General features: G+C 38.6%; 1 protein-coding gene across 1 annotated transcript in view; it reads right to left on the reverse strand.

Moving 5' to 3' along the window:
• CDH11 (cadherin 11) overlaps positions 1–22,408 on the reverse strand; it is an 84,104-nt gene that overhangs the window by 13,943 nt on the left and 47,753 nt on the right. Inside the window, exons 3-7 of the mRNA XM_054078694.1 lie at positions 7,050–7,445; positions 5,098–5,392; positions 4,195–4,314; positions 3,541–3,708; positions 226–413 (exon numbers count right to left, since the gene is read on the reverse strand). Of these exons, the coding sequence (XP_053934669.1) occupies positions 226–413; positions 3,541–3,708; positions 4,195–4,314; positions 5,098–5,392; positions 7,050–7,277 (999 nt within the window). The 5' untranslated portion in view covers positions 7,278–7,445. The remainder of the gene's footprint in view (positions 1–225; positions 414–3,540; positions 3,709–4,194; positions 4,315–5,097; positions 5,393–7,049; positions 7,446–22,408) is intronic.

Consider the following 22,408-nt stretch of genomic DNA (forward strand, 5'->3'; position numbering starts at 1 on the left):
TTTGTGCAACTAATCCACTGTACAGTATTTATGTAACTCTTCTTGGTTATTGTCTTCCATTCCAATTCAGCTAATGGGGAAATGGAATATTAAGAGTTAATCACAGCTTTAGGAACAAATTAAGTGAAATTGCATATACTGATACTTTATCTTAGGTGGTAATCCATTATTACCAAATATTCTGTCAGCAACAAAGAATACTGCACATTAGTAGGTATTACTTACCTTCTTAAGCTTTACAACACCTTCCTGAGTCTCATAATCTGTTGTAATTTCAAACATATCCATGCCATCTCCATCAATGATGCTGTACGCTACTAAGCCATTTTCTCCAATGTCTGGATCTTTGGCCTTCACTCTTCCTACTTCCTCTCCTGGGACAGCTGCTTCCGACACCGACATCTGGTACACACCTGGAGGAAGACCAAAAAGGCATTTGCCTTTAAGTACACAATCTGCTTTCCAGTTGCACATTTACTCATTTCACTTGTAAGTTCCAAATAAACACAGTCTTTTTTTTTCTTACATTTTCAAATCCCCTGAAGGAATGTTATGTTTTAAAGAGCTCTGAGAAGCCAGTCACCTGTGAAATCTTCGACCACATTCCTAATCTATACAAAATTACCTCCTCGGTGAAGTTTTACACAAAACCTGTGCCCCTCTCTTTTCAGGGTAGGGTTAAAAAGACAATCAATCATTCAGAAAGCAGAAATCACTGTGACATGAAGGTTATCATTTATATCATAGAAGTTATTACAAAAATGGAAAGAAAATTCTCTTTTACGTGACTCATGGTGTGACCTTCAGCTCTGTAGAATCCAGAAGCGTTTCTGCCACAAATCACATACAACCCAGAAGTGTTTCAGAAGCCACAAATCACATACAACGAATTGGATAAGACCTCTCTCCGTGCTGGCTAAAGAATAAATCTGCTGCTTTCTATGGCTTTAATTGGGAATGTGAACATATAGGAGTAACAATTATCAAAAATTAGCATGACAGAATATATACCGATTTGTATGGGATTCCATGCCAATTCTCTCCATTCCATTCAATTTCCTCATCAAACTCCAATAGGAAAACCACCCCCAAACATCCCACAGATGTGTTGCCACACGGGTATTTTCTTGTGTTTTCAGAAATAAATCTCTCTCCAACAGTTGTCCTTTAGGCAGGATTGATTCCAGGACCTTCCCAACCCACTCCAGAGTTCACATAACATAACCTTATCCTAAATGTATAAATCTATGTCAGCATTTTCTGCCACTTCATCAGCACTAATAAAATTGGGGAAAAAACAAGCTAAAACAAAAAAAATCATGAGAAAATAAAATAATCTAATTTATCCCCTCCTTCCATAAGTGCTCTTTGCTGCTACATGAGCAGCCTGGGAACATCAGGAGACTTACACCAAGCAGGGACTTGGCTCATTACCCATAAAAACAATTGGCACAAGTCATTGAAATAGGTCGTTAACTACAGTCACAAAGAACCTAAAATATAAGCACATAACTCATTAAGGGTTTGAGCAACAAACATAAAAAAAAAGAAAAAGGAAAGGACAAATTAAAAAATTAATCACTTGCATGTTTATACAAACAGGTCAAATCCTGGTTTTGAGTTACAAAGCACTCCAAATTAAGGTTTCAGGTTGGGGGTGAATGATTAAGTACAGTAACTGCTGTTTGGCATTTCTTATAATTTCAAATATTGTCCCAAAACATTCAGTGGGTTGAATTTGTAAAGAAAACAGTCATCATTTGAAGAAGTTACTCAACAAAATCCCGGGCATCCCAGGTTATGATTTGGAGGTGAAAAGGTATGTTTGTGAGGTAGTTAAAATCTGACATTTGTAGGATTGTATATCTTTATATTAGAACGGTAGAAAAAACTAACAGATTTTTACATTTAGGGACTGGCAATGTCATTTAAGCTCTTGCACAAGGGCCCAGGAAGCTGTGACACTGGAAGAAGAGCTGTTAGAGATACAGTCATGCCCAGGATGTATTAGTGTCATAACAGTTGCTCAGAAGAGAAACAGTGGGCTGGGACGGTGCATACACTGCACTCCAAAAGAATAGAAACCAACCGATGCAGCGATGAGGCGCAGAACAGATGTGTGGGTCCATTAATGTACTTCCATCCAACTGTGAAGACTGAATCTGTTAATGTCAGCCCTGATTAATTTTATACGTGAAGAATAAATAGTCCAAGTATATAAAAATGACTTTATTTGACCAGCAGCAATATACTTCAACCATCAATTTGAAAATGTAATTGTACTAAACTTGGTTTGTATTGCCATGGTAAATACAAGTCCTGAAGAGTATCCAATCTTAACTTTTATCCTTATGGACATTCACCACTCACTGCGAGTGTTTATAGAGGTAAAGGATGAAGCATCAACACTTAAAATGAAAGGCTATTTAAAATAAAAAATGATGCTCGCTCGCTGGAAGGTCTGTCAAACACCTGAAAGGGCATAATTAGGAGCTGTTAATAGATTGTGCAACACTTTCATCAGAGGTCAAGGAAAGCAAGAGACTTCAACCCTGAGAAAGACAGCTGTAAGAACATAAAGTAGACCTGCTTTCCTCTGTCCATCTTCATCAAAAACCAAAGTGGATTTGTTCATTTAAAATGACTGTCATAAGTATGCTTGCTAATAGCTGTGAGCTTGGAGTAGGGAAAGGCATGACATGAGGACACTTGGAGACTTCTTTCAAACACTGTAAATCTAACTGGAGACCTTCCTGCTGCACACACGCCATGCGACTGCTGCATACCGCTACTCTTCCAACACAGAAGAATCTATTCCTACACAATAACTGAGGGGATTTTTTTCAACCTCCTCCTGTTTTCCTGCAACAATTTCTTACAGCTCTTGTGGTCTGAGCAGAGTAGTAAACACAGCTTGCTTTTTTTTTTTTAGTGTCTTTTACATCCACACTGTAATTACGAACACGGGCAAGGAAGTAAACCAGCTTATCCCAGCACGGCTGCAGGGCAGGTACATTTTCCAGTATTTTTGGCCTATTTGGTTTGACACACAAGAAAGCCCTCAATAAATGGGGCTTCTTTCTCCAATACCAGAGAAGTCCAGATTCCGTCTCCCTGATCGTATCATAGGCATATTTCTAATAAAACGTGATCCGGTAGTTTCAAAAATTTGGGGTAAGGTTAGGAATCTTTGTAATCTAATATTGACCATAAAATAATGTCTCACTTTGCAACACAAAGCGAACAATCGTGGAATCATAGAGTAGTTTGGGTTGGAAGGGACTTTAGAGATCATCCAGTTCCTACTCCCCTGCGATGGGCAGGGACATGTCCCACTAGATCGGGCTGCCCAAGGCCCCATCCAACTTATTATCCAGCAAATAATCTGGATACTAAATTTAATGTGCAAACAGTATTTATTTATTCACTTATGCTGTGATGGTTCATCGGTTACTGCTTTTTGAAGTTTTGAATATCTCTGATACTATACAAGTATGGGCACTGGTAGTACATGTGAGTAAGGATCTTGTTGCTACTTACTCTGCGGGAACTTTGGCGGGTTGTCATTGACATCTGTAAGTGTAATTGTCACTTTGGTTGTCCCTGAGAGGCCTCCCATGTGTCCTCCCATATCTTTTGCCTGTATTACAACGTGATACTCTTCCTTAGCTTCTCTGTCCATATTCGGAAGGGCAGTTCGGATAATTCCTATAAACAGAAAGAAAATACAGTACATACAAATTTTCACAGGTTTGCATCACAAAAAATTGGATACTGCATTTTTAGCTTGCATTAAGATACAGCGATATTTGCAGTGGTGGTGCAGATTCTATTTTGCCAACACTGTGCATCACGCTATGCAAGGAAAGCAGCCCAAATATTCAACACAGCTGAACACAGAACAACCCTAGAGAACTACAGTTTAGCATAGAAATTGCCATTTCTATCATACCATATCACACCATACCATAAAAGAAATAGCATCAACTTTCTAGCGTGTACCCAGACGCTCTACTAAATGCCACGGGACCGACCTGCAAAAGACCTTAGCTAGAATCAAGAGAGAAGGGAGGAAGCTTGCTCAAGCACATCAGTAGATATAACCAACTGTACAGCCTCAGTCAATACATGGGGTTCTTCATTTTAATGTATTCCAGTTATGAGGTTCTATTCAAATAAACTGCTCAACAATACCTGTTTGAGCTTCCACTGAGAAGTATGGCTGACCTTCAAGAATACTGTAAACCAATTTGGCACTGTTCCCATAGGTAGGATCATCAGCATCTGAAGCTGTTACCTGAATAACTGATGTACCTAAAAATGGAAAGCAAACACAGAAAGAATACAGTCAGAAGCAAACATGCCTCTAAGAACCGTGCAGAGATGCTTTCAGTCATACAGCATAACTATTTCTTAACTTTCTATATCCAGGTTTGGTAAATGAAAAAATTTCCTTGGCAATTTATATACGGCAAAGTAGATTCATACAATCCAAAGCAATTTGTCACCAGCTGTGACGTGGATTAGTGTTCTAAACAGTGAAGATATAAAAGTCAGCAGTCACTCTGTACCATTAAGGGTTTTTTTCCCTCAGTAGTTTAAGCGTTACATTGCTTCTGTTGTTAGACAGCTGAACAATAGACTTTTCTTTTTATGTTTTTCTCAGTAAGCTTCAGAGAAATCATTCCTGTAGAAATCTCTGAGATAGACACAAGTTCAAACAGGAGATGAAAATGGAACAGGTAGCATGGCAATAACTCCTTAGTTTTATCACACAGCTCTGCCAAAGGAATAATCTTGATGTTTACCCCAGAGGATTAGCACTTCATAAATTCCAGGGGACCTTCATGTTCCCCCTAGAAGGAAATAATCGTGTTCTAGGAATCCTGTACCGACACTTCAACCATGATAGTTAGTAGCTGTTCAGGGTTTGTTTTGGTCAGCAAATTAGATAAATTAACTGAGTCATTGGCTGACAATGAAGTAAATCTTGTTTCCCAAAAGCCTAGACTATAGGAATTAAACAAAGCCAAGATGCACTGACAAGGCAACATCTTCCATAAGGCCGGGAACTGAAGTACATACATGAGTACTTACCTACATTTGATCTCTCTGGCACATTGGCATGGTAGTTTTCATGAAGAAATTCAGGTGGGTTGTCATTTATATCTTGAACTTTAACAATGAATTCAGAAGGTGGTTCCAAGGGTCTGTTAGTGTTCCTATCTACAGCTTGTGCTGTGAGAGTGTACTGAGCTCTCTCTTCCCGGTCCAGTGTCTTTGTTGCATGGATGTTCCCTGATTTGTCATCAATAACAAAAATGATTCCTGCTCCTTCACCTGAGAGAATGTATTTAATGTTTCCATCTCCAGAATCAATATCTGAATGAAGCTACAAAATGAGAAACAGAGATACTTTAACAAGATTGTATACAGAATCACAGAATCATTTAGGTTGGAAAAGACCTTTAAGATCGTTGAGTCCAACCATAAATCTAACACTGCCAAGCTGACCACTAAACCACGTCCCTAAGCACCACATCTACGAGGCTTTTAAATACCTCCAGGGATGATGACTCCACCACTTCCCTGGGCAGCCTGTTCCAGTGTTTGACAACCCTTTCAGTGAAGTAATAGTTCCTAACATCCAATCTAAGCCTCCGCGGTGCAACTTAAGGCCTTGTTCTATTGCTTGTTACCTGGGAAAAGAGAGCAACACCTGTCTCACTACAACCTCCTTTCAGGTAGTTGTAGAGTGCTATAAGGTCTCTCCTCATCATCCTTTTCTCCTGACTAAACAAGCCCAGTTTCCTCAGTCACTTTCATGTATGTGTTTATGAAACAAAAAAGTTCCTGAAATTGCTATAATTTCATAGTTTTCAAAAATCTTGTCTGACATCAGGCAATAATCCATACTCGGGCACATGCTGTGAGCACATCTGCCCTGCATTGAGAGAAGCTGCCTGCACAGACTGGCATGCTACCACACGTAGGGGGCTACTGAGACCCAAGCTTTAAGATGTAAGGAAGAGAACATATGAGAAGATAGTCATAACAGTTTCTTTATTCAAATGAAGTTGGAAGGAAGAGTCATTTTCGCAAGATTTTACACTTCATATGAATCATATTCTAGTAGTTTGCATGCAAAAAGCTGTTGTGAGAGCTGTGATGTAATGAATGAGCCAGTCAGTGACTGCCAACTAGTTTTTAATTACAACCCCTTTAATACAAAATAAGTAACAGATGCCTACTCCACATTCTTACTTTCTCAACCAATGCGTGCTTCAGTTTGATGAATGAGAGAAACATTGAGCCAAATTACAGATTTATTGGTTTTATATTGACATCTACAAATTGCACAACACTAACCATCTTTTAAACCAGAATACCCAGAATGGCGTTTCTTGTCATTCATCCTGTTCTCCACTCTTTTGTGCTGGGGCTAAGTCAACACAGTTGTGCTGACCGTTTGTAAACTGGCACATAAAGTGTTTTATTAATGCATTTATATTCTGTCAGTGTTAGACAGTAGCAGAATGAAGAAATCAGTCCAGGATGTATGCACATACACATGTGCACAAAGACATATATTTCTTTCTATACATACCTCTCATATATTTAATTTTAGTGATAAGTTGAAAATGAGAAGATGAAGAGATACCTATTGAGCAATATACTCTTTACTGAGCTGCTGGGTTAGACACTACATTTTTAGTTACTATTTTTAAAGACCCAAAAATTATATCAGATATTTCTGAGATGTATTGTTGCTCAAGTGGTTGCTGTGGTTCTTGCCGGTGTGTTAAATAACAGCTTGTACACCTTCATTCAAAGACTGCTGGGGTCAATGGAAAAATTTGTACTTACTTAGGTAGTATTTTGCTTAGCACCTTAACTGAGGTACAATAAAACGATTAATTCTAGGTGAATAAGTAGCTGCTGAAGAAGCAGCTAATACAACAGAAAAGTGATGGCACAAAACAAAGTCACAAAATAATACTATAAATTAATAATTCCAATCGATGAATGAAAAAGAAATTCTTTCTTACCCTTCCTACTAGTACAGGATCTGGTCCCGTATACTCTTCTATAACAAAGAACTGATTCCACACCCAGCCTCTCTTTGAACGATGTAGAACTTGTCCTTCTTTTCCTTTTTCATGGTGACCATGAAGCGATGGCCTTGCGTGGTTCAGTTTTTCTGTAGTTATGGCATGACTGTAATATAGCATGCCCAGGCAAATAAGAGCGGCATGTAAACAATTGTCCTCCTTCATTTTTGGTTATTTTGTAGGCACAGGAGTATCCAAGAATCTACTCCTTCCACCTTGGAAGTCAAAAAGGTTGGAGCCACTGAAAAGTTTCAGATCAATTGTTCTGCACATAGGATGCCACCACACATTAAACACATCACCTTAATGCTCTGCAGCTTCCCAACTTAATTCCTGAAAGAAAGTAAAACGAAGAATATTGTCAGTTCTTTTATGCCTTTGAGGAGCAATAATTTTTTTATTAAGCCAAATAACACTAGGACTACCTTGGAAATTTTCAAGATAATAAGATATATATTATATATATATATATATATAAAAAATAAGATATATTAATGAGTAATGAGCATATTTGGTGTTTTGTGACATGTAACTGTCACCTTGTAAAATCTCATGACTTGCTGGTTAGGGCACTCTTTTGGAAGCTGGAAGATAGAGAGTAATATCTTCTCACAATTCTTCCAAACGGATTTAGCCCAAGATGCAAGGCAACTGCAGGAATATCTAATTTATATCCAAGTTGTCTTTGGAGCTTAGATATAAGCCTTAGATGTAAGCCATTAAGCCACAGGTTTAGATATAAGATAGATACTAAGACAGTTGCTCATCAGGAATAGAAAATGTCTATGCATTCCTGGAGAAAGGCCTCTTCACGACCGACAGATTTGCAAGCTGAAAATAACTGCCTAAGTTTTTCTAGGCGGGAGCGGTGGCAGACAGAGCTCCAAGGACCGAAGTTTTCAATTTAGACCCCTGAAGTAGCCCTTCTGCCTTCCTCTGAAGATGGAGTCATCACAGCAGAGTAGCGGCACTGATTGCCAATTCTGCTGTCTTTGTGCCGGTGACAATAAATGCCATAAATGAATAAAAACATATTCAAACACTTTTGAAAATATAACAATTGATTTGGCTATTTATTTCTACTTTCCAATGTGATATAAATTACCAGAACTACATTCTAATAATTCTTAAAACACTAGGCCAGAATTAATATTTGAAGCAGAACTTGCATAACACAGTGAAACCAGAACTAAGGTCTATACCTCCAGCAGCAACAATCCATCATAAAGGCTACTTCGACTCCTCCCTGGCGTTTCCAATATATTCTCTTTCAGTCTTTACTAACAGGCAATTTTCACAAGGTACTTACGACATTTGTTTCAGTTTTCAGTATAATTCACTTTACTATTCTGCAAGATACTGATAAAACATTCAATGTTGTGTTCACACAGGTATAAGTATATAGAATCAAAGAATAGTTTGGGTTGGAAGGGGCCATAAAGATCATCCAGGTTGAATCCCTGCCATGGGCAGGGACACCTCCCACTGGCTCAGGCTGCCCAAGGCCCATCCAACCTGGCCTGGAACCCCTCCAGGGATGGGGCAGCCACAGCTTCCCTGGGCAACCTGGGCCAGGGCCTCACCACCCTCATCGTGAAGAAATTCCTCCTTCTGTCCAGTCTAAACCTGCCCCTCTGCAGTTCATAGCCACTGCTATATACTAAATGCTACCGTCTTCTTTCAATCAGAATGACTTTGTATGAGAAATAAAGAAGTGTCACGCATAGTATTTGTAGGAAACAAAATGTGAATATAGGGAAAAGCTTGAACGGCATCACATTCACTAACTCCTGCAACAGATAAACGTCTCAGTAGTACCAAACCCACTCATCTCAGCATGTTTTTCTCAAATCCTCAGCAGTCACGTCCTCCCATCCCTTTGCACAGTTACATAACAGTAGACATCCAACACTGATAGTTAGAGGTTTATAAATAAATAAATAAATAAGGAATGCTATTTATTTTTATTTCCTAAAAAAACCCAACTATTTCTAATGTTTATTTTAATGAGAACTGAAATCACATCAATTGCAAGACCAAAACATCTCCAGCATAATGAAGTAAATGAAACTCACCCATACAGATGACAACATAATCTGGCTTTCCTAAGCATATTTATTAAGTACAACATTTGGCATATCCATTTCATTTTTTAGTATTGTTATATGATGTCAGATTCCAGATGACTCATACTAGCATAGAAGACATGAAACCAAAACCAATCTCTGCTATTTTGGTCAGAAAAATGATTTTATTCTGACATGATATGTTTGTGTGAAGTATGGAACATTAGGTTTGTGGGTTTAGAAATTTCGTATCTCCATTTTGTTGAGGAGTAAAAATAAGGTAGGGCTTAAAGGACTTGAAAACTGATATTTAACCTATTTTGGAAGTGGCTTAATATGGAAAACCTTTGAACAGTAGTTATTATAGTGGCTTTCTATGGTAATATTTAATTCTAGGAGGGAAGGACAATTCTTTCCGCTTAGTTTTCCACAGAAAAAATAAAATCGAAGCCCCTAGTATGCAGTATTTACTTACCAAGCTTCCCTACCATTTAACTTTATTAAACCATAGTAAGTCTTTTTAAATAAAAACCATTTAATTCTCTAATTACATCCACAGATGTATAATAAGTTCTGCTGTCCTGTCCAGATTTACCTCCATGTGACAGGTGGATATTGAACCCCACAACAAGCAGGCTCTGAGCTGCTCTTGGCTGCTTGGTCTGCAGAAATGTATTGATGCAACCAAATTCTATATATTAAGGCCAGTTCAGTCTGCTTTGTGATTGCATTCAGTCCCAATGACACTGCTGTTTCAGCTGTAGCTTGGTTTGTAGTGTCGTTTAAGCCAAATGGTCTTCAATGCCATGCCCAGCTAATTACGCTTAACAAGCACCGTTGCTATAGGAGTCTATAGCATGTCACTCGTGTGCAGCAGTTCAAGATGCTTGGGCTCTTGGACTATTAAACAGGGCCTACATGCTCCAAACAGAAACGAGAGGTATACCTACAGCTGTGCATTTTTAAAACCGCCAGGGAAAAAAGGAAAGTAAACCACTTACGTTAAAAGATTTTGGATGTGTTCGAACATTAAACTCACTGATAATTATTCTTTATTAACATCACAGGATGATCTCAAAAATAAAAATAAATAAGCAAATAGAACTATTATTCCCAGACTTCTCAATACGGTTATGTAAATCAGTAAACACTTTATAACGAAGCCTAACAATAACGGAAGAGCCAAGCTGATACATACGCTGCTTATTATCAACTATTCAAGTGTGAAGTGCTGGAAACAAAACATTAATCACACATCCCAGCTGAATTTACTAAAAGAATTTAAAGCAAAAATTGTTTGCTACCTTTTGTTTTCTGCTCTGCATATACACGTATAGAGAGGAAGCAATAAGTTCACATGTCTTCAAGGTAAAGAAAACTATTACCTCTCATCCAACTACCTGGGCTAAAAAAATAATCACTAACACTTTACGATAATTGCTTCTGGTTTGAGTTATAATGCTAAAGGACTCCATGCTAGTAATGAAGTTGGCTCTTTAGTAACTGACCTGCTGCTAGGTAGGTGGCAATTAAAGCGAGAGCTGTCGGCAATACGGACTCCCCGGTCTCCTCATGCCCTGCCGCCTTCTCCCTGCTGAAGCTGATACCTGCTCACCCACACCGTGGCTGCCACAGCGGGACGGCCTCTGACTCCTCTCAGCATCCGAAAAGCTAATAGAATGAATCAACAGGGCTCCACCGACATCTGTGAAATCACTGAAATTCCAAACAGCTACAGTTTAGCTTTTTATAAACTACCTTCTTCCTAAAAAGCAAAGTGCACCAGATACTCCTAAATTAAAGTTAAAATAAATTTCATTAAAAAAACAAAGCAGCATTATTAACAAGAAAGAAGTCTGGGTTGTTTTTTTTTCCTGTAAGCCTACAGTTTCCTACTTCTTCAAGCAGAAAATATGGAAAAACAGTTTATAAAGCAATTCCTTTTCTCTTGTGGAACAATACCTCATAATCCTGTACGCACGGAATACAGATCTGAGGATGGCAATTGCAGCAGCTGACTGGGCTGCTGCTCTGGAGAGCGTCCGCAAATTCCCTGTATGCAGCACTAATTCAGATGCTACACAGCACTACACAGACAGTCAACTGTAAGAATCACCTGCTATGAATGCCTGCAGTCTTTTTTTTTTTTTTTAAAGAATCACAATCTTATTGATATCCTCAACCCTATTGTTCTTTCTGCACATAGACTATATTCTTGAACTACAGCAAAGCAAGTCTCAATGGACAGTTGACTGAACTGCACCATCTGATTTTTTCTGTTGTTGTACAACATATGATTTTAAAATCCTACGTTATCCTGAGAAATCTGTAAAAAAAATCTTTTTCATCGAATCATAGAATCATGTAATAGTTTGGGTTGGAAGGGACTTTAAAGATCATCCAGTTCCAACCCACTGGATCATCCACACCTCCCACTGGATCAGGCTGTCCAAGCTCCATCCAACCTGGCTGTGAACCCCTCCAGGGATGGGGCAGCCACAGCTTCGCTGGGCAACCCGTGCCAGGGCCTCACCACTCTCATCGTGAAGAAATTCCTCCTTATGTCCAGTCTAAATCTGCCCCTCTCCAGCTTATACCCATTGCCCCTCGTCCTATCACTACAGGCCTTTGTGAACAGTCCCTCTCCAGCTTTCTTGTAGCCCCTTCAGGTACTGGAAGGTCTTTATAAGGTCTCCTCAGAGCCTTCTCTTCTCCAGGTTGAACAACCCCAACTCTCTCAGCCTGTCCTCCTATAGGAGGTAATCCAGCCCATATCCATAAACACAGTGGATGCCAGGTTTGAACCAAGATGGACTTTTTCTCTACAGGAAGAATTGTCAGCATATTTTAACTGCATATAAACAAGTGCTGGCAGTTTTGGTACTGAATAGCTCTATCAGAGATAAAGGGAGAAAAAAGGAGTTAACCAGCTGCTGCACAAGATCAAATCACGTCAGAGAGGCACACAAATGCAATAGGATTCCCAAATCCTGCCCATGTAAGCTGATCAGTCAACCTATACAGGACTGAGAAATGTTAAAATAATATGTAGTCCACACTCTGAAAAACAACATACACAGTGAAGTGTATACACAAAATGTTTGCATAGAAATAGGTGAACTCACTAAATAACTGTGAGAAAATGCTTTAAGGGCACTTCTAGCTGTGCAGACAACGTGTTTGTGTTTTGTACTTGTAGTTACTAATCAGTTCTGGAAGCGCTAAGCTAATAAGTTTCAATTTTAACATAAGCAAAATCTGTTCTACCATTAGTAAATAAAATCTGTCAATCATATAATCACAGAATCATTAAGGTCGGCAAAGACCTCTAAGTCCAAACGTGAGCCCAACCCCACCATGCCTGCTGAACTATGTCACAAAGTGCCACATCTACACACTTTTTCAACACTTCCAGGGATGGAGAACGCATCTGGGCAGCCTGTTCCAATGCTTCACCAAAGAGATTTTTCTACTATCCAATCTAAACCTCCCTGGCACAACCTGAGGCCATTTCCTCTCATCCTATCACTTGTTACTTGGGAGAAGGTGACCAACACCCACCTCGCTACAATCCGCTTTCAGAGACTGATAAGGTCTCCCGTCAGCCTCCGCTTTCCCAGGCTCAGCAGCCCCAGGTGCCCCAGCCCCTCTTCATAACCCCCATGCCCCAGCCCCCTCCCCAGCTCCATTTCCCTTCTCTGGACACACTCCACCCCCTTGATGTCCTTCTTGTACCGAGGGGCCCAAAATATTATTAATGGAAATATGCTATTTGATTAAATAACAACATATCTGTCTATAAACCTGAAAAACAATCTAGCTGTGTCCACAAGCACGGAGTAGAGCCAGGGTCTTGCCTGCTCCACAACACTTCAACTCCACTCTCTTTGCACACCCTCACACTGAGAGACCACAAAGTAGAGACTCGACACACAGCTCAGCACAGTGGAGAGGTGGGGGAGTGGCTTATCCCTCCTCTAAAAGCCTAATCTGAAAAGTCAGTCTGCTCAACAAAACTTCAGGGACAAATTTGAATGACTATTTATAGATGACAAATAGACAAAAAAAAAGAGCTAGCAAAGATTATTTTAATGACAAGACCAGTCGCGGAAGTGAAGTCTAGGCAATTTTAGTTTTCTTTCATTATATTTATAGCAAAAATAATCCCAAACATTCATGCTGACTTCCTGTGTGCTATTAAATGACCATTTGCCAAATTATAATAGACTAAACAACTTTTCTGATTTGTCTAGGCCATAACTTCTGGATGACACATTAAACTAGCAATTGTTTGCAGGAACACACTTGGCAGAAAGCAGTCAAGAGCACAGTGTAGCAATATAATAATGGATGATTATGAAATGTTTTGCAAAAGTACCAAGTAAATATAGCAAACTCCCAGTCCAAATGAGAGTTTAGCTGTAATTAGAATTAGTTGAAAAGATGAATGACTTATTTGACAATAATTTTATCATCAGACAAGGAAATGAATAGGTTTATAATGACAGAATAAATACTGTATCATACCAGTTCTGGAGTTAAGAAGTTCGAGTTTGAGGCATAGGGATGGAGGCAGGGAGGGCCCTGCCGTGGCCAGGCAATGCACCCAGCTTTGCAAGGGTCTCTCCTCCATCTAATCAGGCACAGCAAAGATAACAAGAACCTGGGCATTCTTCTGCTGTTCTGAGCAACCTCAGGGCTCATAGTCCATGGTTTAACTTAAACGGTGAGCTAAGAGACTTTCTTCCTTGAACACTGTAATCGGGGTGATGAAAAATGAGCCGTTCACATGGCAAGAAGGTAGGAAAAAGATTTCCAGATCAAATAATCAGTCAAGTCCCACTGAGCTCATACTGGTTAATCCTTAGGGCATATCATGAATTTAACTGCTTTGGGAGTTCTTAATAAAATACATGAATTGAGAGATGCGGAATAGTTCTGTGCACAACCAATTCATTACTCAAGTGCATTGGTGAATTTATGCAGAGCAGTGTGAATGCAGTTCAGTCTGGCATGTATTTTCATCCTCTTGTAGACTACTGTCTTCAAATACCTGATGCCTAAGTATTTTCAAGAAATTTATATGAATTAACACGAAAATACTTTTGAAGGATACTAGTTCTTGCTGCAGAAAGCTCTTCAGCCCTAACCAGTAAGTTTTGCATATAAAAACATTTGGTTTTAATTTATTATTTCCCTGTTTAACAAAACTTTTTATCTTCCTTGACTCACTACAGGGAAATGGTACTTAAAGGAAAACAAATAGCCTGGTCCCTTTTGTTTATGAAATAAGATGAAAATACCAAGAATCAGTACCTTCCATATTTAACTTAATTCTCTATTTACTTCTTGATTTTAACTTAATTCTCTTGATTTCTTCTTGATTTTAAACCATTCTGCATTATCAGACTGATCTTCGAATAGATTTTAGCTTAGACTTACTGTAGAACATCCAGAGGGAAAGAAGGCATCTCATTTTATTTACATGAAATAATGTTATGTAACCTATCAAGAAGTGCTATACAACATAGCTAGTTTGCGTGACACGCACAGCAAAAGCAGTTTTTAAAATAAATCTTTTAGTTCTGAAAAATGCAAGACCTTTTGCGAAATTCTTCTGGACAAGACTAGAACTAGGTTTATTCATTTTTTCCACTGGAATTAGAGTATGCCTGATTTTTCCTTGATAGAGCTACTTATATGATGCAACACTGGCGTATTACCATTTGTAGGGGCTGTTTTAAAAGGAATGAACTGAACTGAAGGATGAGACAATATCAATTATTTTAACTTTCAGCTACACTCCAGCAGTTAAGGGCTTTACGCACGTCTTTCCAGGCAGGAAATCATCCCATTAGGAGATGGGTTTTTGCTTCCTCAAACAAACCCCTTCTCCCAGGGCAGCGTTAAGCCATATTGCTCTATTCATCCAGCAGCAGTGTTCCCTCTCTGTCAGGACCGTGGCCTTTACTCAGCACATACAAAACAGCAAAATTAAAACCTGAAGGACTCCATACCCAACAAACTGACTTTATGAATATGACGAATATGATACATAAGTATCTACCGGGAATCAAGCATTAAAGGCCAATACGCAGCAATCTAATGTAAACCGTTTTGTTTAAATTACAAGAGCTCTGATCTGTGATACAGGAAAAGATTTTCATACTGAATAAGTAACTGGAAAATCTCATTTTTCCCAGTGTGCAATTCTAAAACAGATAGCTAGAAACTAACTCCCTGTGAGCCCTTCCAAAACACTGACTCTCTCTCCTTGTTGAAGCATATGAGTATTTCAGGCCCCTCTGGAGCGAATAGCAAATAACCCTCATCTGAATGAAAATTGATATAAGGTCTTTTGTGTCATTCACAAAACATAATTAGTCTTATGAGACAAAAGTATTTAGTTCAGAAAAGGAAATTTTTCATATTTAAAGATACTTGGGATAAAATTCTAGTAGTTATTCTATTGATTATAATGAGAACCTCCCCCAATTCATATTCTGCTGTATAGCACGGGAGCACTATGCAACTGGAAAAGGTTATAATCTGATGTTGCAGTTCTGCAGAGACAAGTACACATATCATTTCATATGTGGTGTGCCAACAGCCAAGATTCTAGGGATATCCTATTGCAGAGGAATTCTAGGTCATGGCAAGATTTGTATGTGCTAAATTCATAAACAAAATCTTTACAGAACTGGCGATTTTCATCTTTAGCAATAGAAGTTACCCCAAAAATGCTAAGTAAGTTTTGTAGAATCTTATTCTGAGTTCTGTAAAATCCTATGAAAGGAAACCTTAATCCTTTGCATTTTTAAATTATGTTTTGTAGCACTGTATTGGATTACTGAGATGTTTAAAGCCACTAATCCCCAGCTGCTCTAAAGAATAGTTTTTGAAATGCAGCCATATTTTCCCGCAGCAGCTTTGAGAATCAGTATTAGGAAACCATAGACAAAACCCTAAAATGATGGCCCTTTGAAAGGAGAAGTAATTTTGCAGGAAAGAGGAAGAAAAATAACCTCCTGAGTAATGTGATGTGATATATCCTTCAGTATCCACCTCTGAAACCATTAAAGAAGGGAAGTATTTTCACCAGGCTTTGATTTAATTTGTACTCAATTCAAGAAGGGTGAAATTACCATTTGGTGTACCTCATACAAGCAGGAGAAAGAAGAAAGACAACTTAGTACATTATGAAGTGAATGACATCAAAATAAGCCTGAGAGAGTGATATTAAAAGGCTTGGGAAATGAAAAATGGCTGTAAACAGAGTTTTACATTTACTTGCTGCCCTGGGGAGATCCACTTAAGATAAATGTGACAGAGGCTGTCTGTTTTTAAGCATAAACTCTACAGGAAAACAACTAGCATAGGAAAGGTAGTCTTATTAAAGAACTGGGTGATTGATAGAGTCATTTGAAGTAATGACTAAGCTCTTGGTAGAGTTTATTTTAAATAGTAATTGTGTTCTTGTGCATCTCAGACAAGCTGGAATTCTCACAATTTCCTCTAGACTCAAAGGCCAATGTCGTCGCGGCCTACATCCACGTTAGCTTCAATACAGTTTGCTACTGCCTAAGTGGCTACAAACAGGGATTTCCAAGGAGGTAACAACCAACTAATATCAACTTACTTCAAACTACTAATGCTGTATTTTTTTTCTCTACAAATTTGTACTTACGACTGGCTGAATAACACTTGTGCTGTGACTGATGGTCTTTCAAGTTTATGCCAAAAAGGAGGCACAAAGATTAAAGAGTGATATCTGAAAAGCCATCAAAAACTAATAACTGCAGGCAGGCCTATTCAGCTACCAAACCAAACCAGAAGGAATTCCAACAAGCAATCCATTTCTGTTCTGATCTATAATCTTGCTGAAGGGCTGACAGCTTCCATGCAATCAGAAATCTAAACTGAATCCATGGTGGTGTACTTACATCGTTTCTAGAGGCAGCTTCAGCAGTTCTGCTGAAATGCCAGATTATTATCGTGTCTTGTATAGTCTTCATATGACTAACGCGTTCCTCTACAAAACGTTTTTCCATGTTGAATAGAAATATGCCAGACTCCTCGAACTCCTGGTCCCCTTCATTTTGGTCTCCCTCAAGTAGGAAAGTTTCTGATAAAAGTTTGTCACTTTGGAACTGTGTGCAAACCACCCCTGACAGCAGTTTGTTTTAAGTCTAGCAACCACTGTGACTCTCACTTAGAGAGGTTCACATAATTAGATTCTCTGTAACACTTATCTTTATACAACTTGACAAGCTAGTGAATTACTAAGAGTCTCTTTCTTTTTCAAATACATTTGCTAGAGGAAAAAATGTGAGAGCTAAATTTCTAATCAAAGTGCCTTCTCTTTTTCTCAGCTTTCTTTGGAGCTGCAGAGGGGAGTCCAGATCCTTCAGCCACGCACACATAAGGTTCTTCTTGATAGTTTGCTTAACTGTTCCAGTTCACTGCAAGCATCTTCCATACAGAGCATAAAAGCCACTTTGAGATTTTTAGAATGAACAAACAACTGAATCAATAATTAATTTTTTCACAGGCAGAGATCATCTGTGAAGGGACCTCTTTTGGCTCGATAGCATGAGACAACAACAACATTCTTTATGTAGCATCAATAGCTCTAATAAACTATGCCATCACTGTTTAAGTACCTAGTTGGGAAGGTACAGCTGGAAGGACCAAAACAGTAAATTTAAATTATTATTTACAATCCTTTAAATCACAAGATCATAATGCAAACAACAGTTGCATGAGTACCCTCTGAGATGTCTTGTTGTAAGTACTCACCATAGAATACTCTGTTTACCTTAAAAAACACCACAAACACACAAAGATACCACCATGTTCATTGGACATAACCTTCCCTTTTGCTTCCTGCCCAACCTCCTCTGAGCACAAATCAGAGGAACTACCTGTATTTTCAGTGTTCCGAAGCTATAAGGACTAATATAATTCCCAATATTATTGTACAAACCTGAAAATGCAACAAGAGGTGCTAGGCTGATGCAATTAGAAGCTAAGCATACAAATAGCACAGAAGACAGCCTTGTCATCTTGTAATTAATTATTTTTCCATTCAAATATTACGCTTGCAAAAAAGGGGCAAAAGATTCAGTATATTTTGCATGAACATAATTCATTTTGAGTTAAACCTGTTCATTATGTATTTCTAAATGATCATATGAAATATTAACACATCCCCCAGACTATAGATTGGCACTATTTCTGACCTATAATTACAGACAACTGCAACAAAACACTTCATTTCTATTCTTCTGATGGAAGCCTTTAACAACACAGTTTTAAGGCAGTAACTTGCTACAGTTAGAATGTTTGGCACCATGATATCATGCAGAAGAGACAAAATTAAAATGCTTTGAACCTATAGCTGTTCTTGGATAAAAGCCCTAGTTGCAGAACCTGATGTTCCACAGAAATCTGATCATCAGAAACTGGCAAAACCGGGCATTTGTTTAAATAGACTGGTGTTATTTATAGCTGAAATATGAATCAACTATATTTTAAATATGTTAGACGCATTCTGGAGGTGCATTAATATGTTTTGGAGATACAAATACTTAACCCTTTGCCACCATTGCTCTGATGTCAAGGGCAAGTCTTGACCTTAAGAGAGGACTTCTGGCATAATTCTGCATCTTAGATCACCAGTGTCTTTTTTTAACAAACAGGACAGTATAAAAGTACTTGAGTGTGAATGAATGTGTGTCCAGTCAGCAAAAGCTTTAGCTTCAAAATCAATAGCAGTTTTCTCCCTAATGAAGACCAGTGAAGTGTTACTCAAAAATGAGCTTGTGAAAAAGGAAGAGGAAAACAACTTGACACTTTGTAGAACTGCTGGATTGAGAAAACCATAACTTTTGGATGGAATGACCTTAATATGAGGCAAGTACACAGCAAAGAATTTATAATCATAGAAGAAAAATAGTGGCCAATAACAATAATAAAAATAATTAACACACGTGTGTGTACACACACACACACACATATATATATAAAGAATGAAAGCTTCAGTTGAAAGAATAGCATTAGGCATTTTTTTCTTATTTAAATATACTCTTGTACTCAGCACATTTTCTACCAAAACGCTATTTTCAAAAAGTTACTGGGGTGATATCAGTGAAATAGTATCACCCCCGTAACTTTTTGAAAATAGCAATTTAAATCCAACCAATTTCCTTTGAAGCCTCCCATAATGGTAATTAAATAAATTGCTCTTGCATTAATTAAATTTTTTGCTGGAAAAGGAACTATTAGGATGAAAAGAGATGGGAGAGTGTCACCAAATGTAATCTTTCTAAATATATTGGTACGTGTTATATTTATTGGAAGGACAAAATACCTAGAAAAATTGGACCTTTTCAGTTTTTGTAAAGGAAATGTCAATTTGACAGCTGAAATAAGAAACAAACTGAAATGACTGCTGACAGTCCTGGGAGTGCACAGAGAAAGAAAATGGAAGTGGCGTCAACAGAAAGCTTTTAAAGATCATATGTGTTAAGCCCAAGAGAGCTAGCTTGAATTAGAAGCCCAAATTACCATGTTAGATGCAAGTATGTGGTGGACAAAATGAAGATGACTGAAAGGTGAAGACTAATGAGCAAGTCTATTACATAAAATGGCATTCTCCATGCAAGCACAAATACATCCCATTTGCAAGAGCATGAGGCTTGGAAACCAGGTTACTAAAGTTCTGTTAAGCACGTTCTGTGTATGGCAGTTCATCAGATCACATACCTTTCATCTCAGTGAATTTTATTATCATCATTGATAGAGAGAAACCAGACTTTCACAGTTTCGAGTGATTACCAAATACTTAACTTTATGTTTCACCCGTTCTCTCCCTCTTGCTTACAAGTCAGGCTAAAATTGTTAGTTGCAGCGTGCTGAGTGCACCACGAGTTCTGTTCATGTATTTTCTCAGATGAAGTTATTTTCGCTTTATTGAAGATTCTCTTATTAATTGTAGATGCCATATACCTGCTATGCAACCTGTAGCATTCATCAATTTAATCATCAGAAGAAGGTTCTAGAACCCTCTACTCTGTTCTCTGGTCCAGTCTGGTATTTCAGACTTCACAGAAATTAAATGTGATGCTAATGCTTGCTAATTTTCTTTGCACCACAAAGAATTTGGCGGTTTTAATCTAAAAGCCTATGAAAAACTTCATTGGGCGTGTTTTCCTTTGTGTATAATGCCGAACACACCTATCTTCCTTTTCTCTTTAAATCTCTTTGGTAAATAACATAAGGTTGCATAAAACATGCAGATAAGTATTTGAATTTCTTTACAATAGCACATCCAAGGAGTGATATAGTGCTCTTCTCTGAAGCTGACTAAATTTTCCTGCCACTTCAAAGACGAATATTGATAGAGTTTTCAACTCACAACCTCACAAGAGTGAGCAAAAGGAAAAGGAATTATTTGGTACCTTTTGTACTTCTCCTACAAGCAAAATCAGCTTCCTGAAAATCCAGTGGTCAGAGAGAATAAAGCACCAGACAGGCACCAGCTGGAGAAACTGGATCTGGGGATTCATCCAAGAACTGGGAACATCTTTCAGAACAGACAGACATATTTCTCGTTCAAATGCAATGGCTGTCAGGGTAAACATTGCCTAAAAATACTTAACATAGTTCTTTTTTTATTAAAACTCTTTGTGCAAATTTTGTGGAGCCCTTCTGGCTTAAGCTTCAGTAAGTGTGCTTAGAACCAGATCCAAACAATAATAAACATCAACTGTAAGCAGGAAGAACCGTACACAGCATGAAGCCATACACAGGCACTTACATTATGCTATGCTATTTGTAAACACAGCTATAACTAAACCCAACTATAATATGTGACAAGAATGATAGTATAAGAATAAGATTGCTAATATGGATGCTTACTAAATACCTATTTAATAATTGGGCTTAATTAAATAGTGCAAAACCAATTTTCCATGTGTAATATGAAGTTGTTAAAATGTCAGGGCTTTGTAAGCAAGTAAAACAGCGTTACCATTGCTTACAGCATGCCAAAGGCTGAGTGTGAAGCCCTGGTCTCAGGACCCATTAGAATTTGTTAGGCTCCATCAGGATTGCTGTGTGGCTTAATTTGGTTAGCTTATTGGACCGTATCAGCTCTTCCAAGGACCAGGTGACTGTTGCCTAATTTGATTTGGCTTTTTGCTTCGTTTCGGAGCAGTGTGTGCTGTAATACTGTTGGATAATGTATATATTCGTAATTAATAGACAATAATAATAATTTGCTATTCCTTATGGAATGAACCATCTATGATCCCCGAATAAAATGCAGCACAGAGACAGGCATGGGATGCTACGAGGAGATTTGGGAGTCCAGATACAAGACAATAGCGGAGGCCTCAGGGCTGTAAACTGCGCAGCAGGGGTCAGCTACTGGCCACTGAGCAAATGCAGCCTCGGAAGCAGCACAAAACCAGTTTTAGAGATAACACATATACCCATAAAACACACCATTCACAGTAAAACTGGACATAATGTGGAACCACGGGTCAATGAATGAAGTGCAAGGTGTAAAGACGCAGTAAAACTGGACATAATGTGGAACCACGGGTCAATGAATGAAGTGCAAGGTGTAGAGACGTGGGGCAAGTTAGTGAACATAAAAATTACTCTAGGTGGATTCTAGAGTGAGGAGGAAGTATTGCTCTGGGACACTCGGCTTTCCATCCCCATCCCTCCCTGAGAGGCAGTTGATGACAAGTGTGACGCAAGAGAAAGGGTAGATACTAGAAAGTCTCTGTGCATCACTTTTAACCGCACATAATTTGTGTATGAGCTCAACATAAGTGAATTAATAATTATGTGGCTAATAACACTGCTAAGATTTTAGGCTGAGGGTGCATTATTGGCTTTACATATGAAGTTTTGTTCTTTTGGCCTAAATGAGCTCCACAAGCCGCAGCGTAATAAACTGATGGAGACTTCGGGCTACCCGGGCTGAAACCTGGATGCAACACTCACAGGCACAGCAGTTCCGTCGAGCAAAAGATATTTTTTTCTCATGTCAAAGGAAATAGTTTCTGTGCTGAAGGGAGGTAACAGCATGCAGGGAGCAGAAGTAACCTGGACGATGGCTGGGCCAACAGTACCAGCCTCTGCTTAGGAGAGTTGGCTTCGACAGTTATTAAAAAAGTCAGAGGCTCTTGATCAGGGAGTGCAGGGATAGGAAAA

This window comes from Cuculus canorus, chromosome 13 (assembly GCF_017976375.1).
Source record: "Cuculus canorus isolate bCucCan1 chromosome 13, bCucCan1.pri, whole genome shotgun sequence".
NCBI classification, from domain to species: domain Eukaryota; kingdom Metazoa; phylum Chordata; class Aves; order Cuculiformes; family Cuculidae; genus Cuculus; species Cuculus canorus.